The 2,204-nt window shown below is 63.1% G+C and overlaps 1 protein-coding gene across 2 annotated transcripts in view; it reads right to left on the bottom strand.

The window, feature by feature from the left end:
• Positions 1-2,186, bottom strand: part of LOC104988103 (SH3 domain and tetratricopeptide repeat-containing protein 1-like) — a 15,481-nt gene extending 13,295 nt beyond the window's left edge. The window contains exons 1-2 of one of the 2 annotated variants that reach the window (XM_010839302.1): positions 1,446-2,186; positions 322-398 (exon numbers count right to left, since the gene is read on the bottom strand). In XM_010839302.1, the coding sequence (XP_010837604.1) occupies positions 322-398; positions 1,446-1,789 (421 nt within the window). In that variant the 5' untranslated portion in view covers positions 1,790-2,186. Of the gene's footprint in view, positions 1-321; positions 399-1,441 lie in introns of both variants that reach the window. The other variant, XM_010839310.1, reaches the window with a different exon arrangement.
• Positions 2,187-2,204: the final 18 nt, after the last annotated feature.

A 2,204-nucleotide genomic window follows, 5' to 3' on the forward strand; every position in this document is an offset into this window, starting at 1 on the left:
CATGGTCTGAGGGTCCTCCGAGGGGTCTGACGCGGCACTGGCAAGAAAGCAGAGGCCTCGGAGGTGCTGGTGGAACGGGGCGTTACTCGGTAGAGGCAGAGCAACCGGGGACCCTGGCCTGGCCTCCCTGGGCGCTGTGTGAGTCTGGGCCAGCCAGTGGACCTCTCTGAGCCTCCTTATTGTCTCAGGAACTGGAGAGGACCCAAGCTACCTTTCCTGGCTTGGGGAGGACTCAGGGGAGCCAGAAGCTTCTGGAATGCAAGCGCCCGCCCGCCTCAGCCCCCTCTTCCCCAGGGGAGGAGGACCAGCAGAAGCACTTACCCATCAGCTGGACGTCCGGCGCCACGGGTCCACCCAGGGGGTCGTTGACAGAGTCCTTGGGCACCCTGAGAGCCCACCTGGAGTGGGATGAGAGGGGGTTTCAGATCCGGGGCAGGTTAGAACCGTGTGCAGACCGCACAGGTCACAGCCACAGGGGCCTGAGCAAAGTCCACCGCTTACTCCTACTGCACGGACACCGCCCCCGGCACACACACACAGACACACACACACCACCTCACACACCCACACACACACCACCTCACACACACACACACACACACAGACACACACACACAGTGTGTGGCCTACAGGCCCAGGTGCCTCCTGCCCTCCCACAGGCTGGCATCCTCACAGACCTCCCTCCATCATCTATGGACTGTCTCACTGAAAACAAGGAGATCTAGTTTCTCTCTTCACTTTGGCTGCCAGGAAGCTCAAGGCAAGTCTATGCCCACTTCAGCACATGAACAGGAGCCTGCACACTACATGTCCCTGCCTTCCCCAGGCTTTCGCTGCTTTGGTTCTTATCTGCATAGATCCCTGCTGCTGCTGCTAAGTCGCTTCAGTCGTGTCCGACTCTGTGCGACCCCAGAGATGGCAGCCCACCAGGCTCCCCCGTCCCTGGGATTCTCCAGGCAAGAACACTGGAGTGGGTTGCCATTTCCTTCTCCAATGCATGAAAGTGGAAGTGAAGTCGCTCAGTTGTGTCCAACTCTTAGCGACCCCATGGACTGCAGCCCACCAGGCTCCTCCGTCCATGGGATTTTCCAGGCAAGAGTACTGGAGCGGGGTGCCATCGCCTCATGGGCACAGGCTGTGTGGCTCCCTCAAAAGCTTTCCGGAATGAGCCAGAACATGAAGCCAGAACCCCAGGCTGCACATCCCCGGCTGTCTCATTCCAGAGCAGTCCTGCTGGGGAGGTGTCCCTGTCCTGTTGTGCCGGTGACCGCCCGAGGCCACACGCTGAAAACAGCGGAAGGCGTGGAGGCCGTGCCTGCCTGGGGCTCACACTGGTCCCCACCCACCCGCCTTGGCCGACGATGGGCCCCGGCCTGGGGCAGTTTCCACGAAGCCTGCCGGCAGCGGGACCCGCAGGAGGCAGAGAAACAAAGGTCGATACCTACTGATGGAACGGAATCAAGGGCTCCGGAGCGGCCGCCGCTGCCCCCTCCGCCTCCGAGGATGTGCCGGGACTCGGGGCTGGAGAGTCCACTGCTGTGGCCGCGTCTGCCTGAGGACCCCTCGGAGGCCGCCTGAAGGGCTGGGGGCCGTTCCTCACTCTCACGTGGTGGTCAGGACACAGGACGAAGAAAGGCCCTTCAAAGCGGCAGAGGGCGGTCATGCAGGCAGCTGGACACCAGGGGCAGCACCTGCTGGGCCCCCCCCAGCCCCAGTTTCTGCACCACACAATGACTCTAGAGGCCCAGGACCAGGGCCGGGAGGCTGGACCCAGGCTGGCATCCTGCATCTGCCTGGACTTGGCCAGGAGGAGCCCGGCTCAGCCTCAGCTTCTCTGGGAGTCGACTGGGCTGTGAGGGGGCCAGGTGTATGATCCCGAGGACCCCTCCAGCTTGGATCCCCCCATCACTCCCCAGCAAGTCAGGCTGCAGCCGGCCTCCTCCCGTCCTCTCTGTGGCCGGGAAGCACTGTCTGCTAACACCCTGCTCGCGGCAGCCTTGGATCTCGACTGTGAGACCCCCGGAGTACTCAGAGCAACAGCCAGCCCAGGAACTTGGGGTCGCTGGCAAAAGCCCCTTTCCTGTTATTTCTTTGGGGGCTTTCCCTGCCCAACGTCCCCTCAGTGTCCGCTCCTCCAGGGCCCTCCTGCTGCCAGGGCCCCGGGCCCTCCCGGACCAGTGGGGAGCCGCCGATGTCACGTAGCT

The sequence above is a fragment of the Bison bison genome, unplaced genomic scaffold (assembly GCF_000754665.1).
Source record: "Bison bison bison isolate TAMUID 2011002044 unplaced genomic scaffold, Bison_UMD1.0 scf7180017846339, whole genome shotgun sequence".
Taxonomy (NCBI): Eukaryota; Metazoa; Chordata; class Mammalia; order Artiodactyla; family Bovidae; genus Bison; species Bison bison.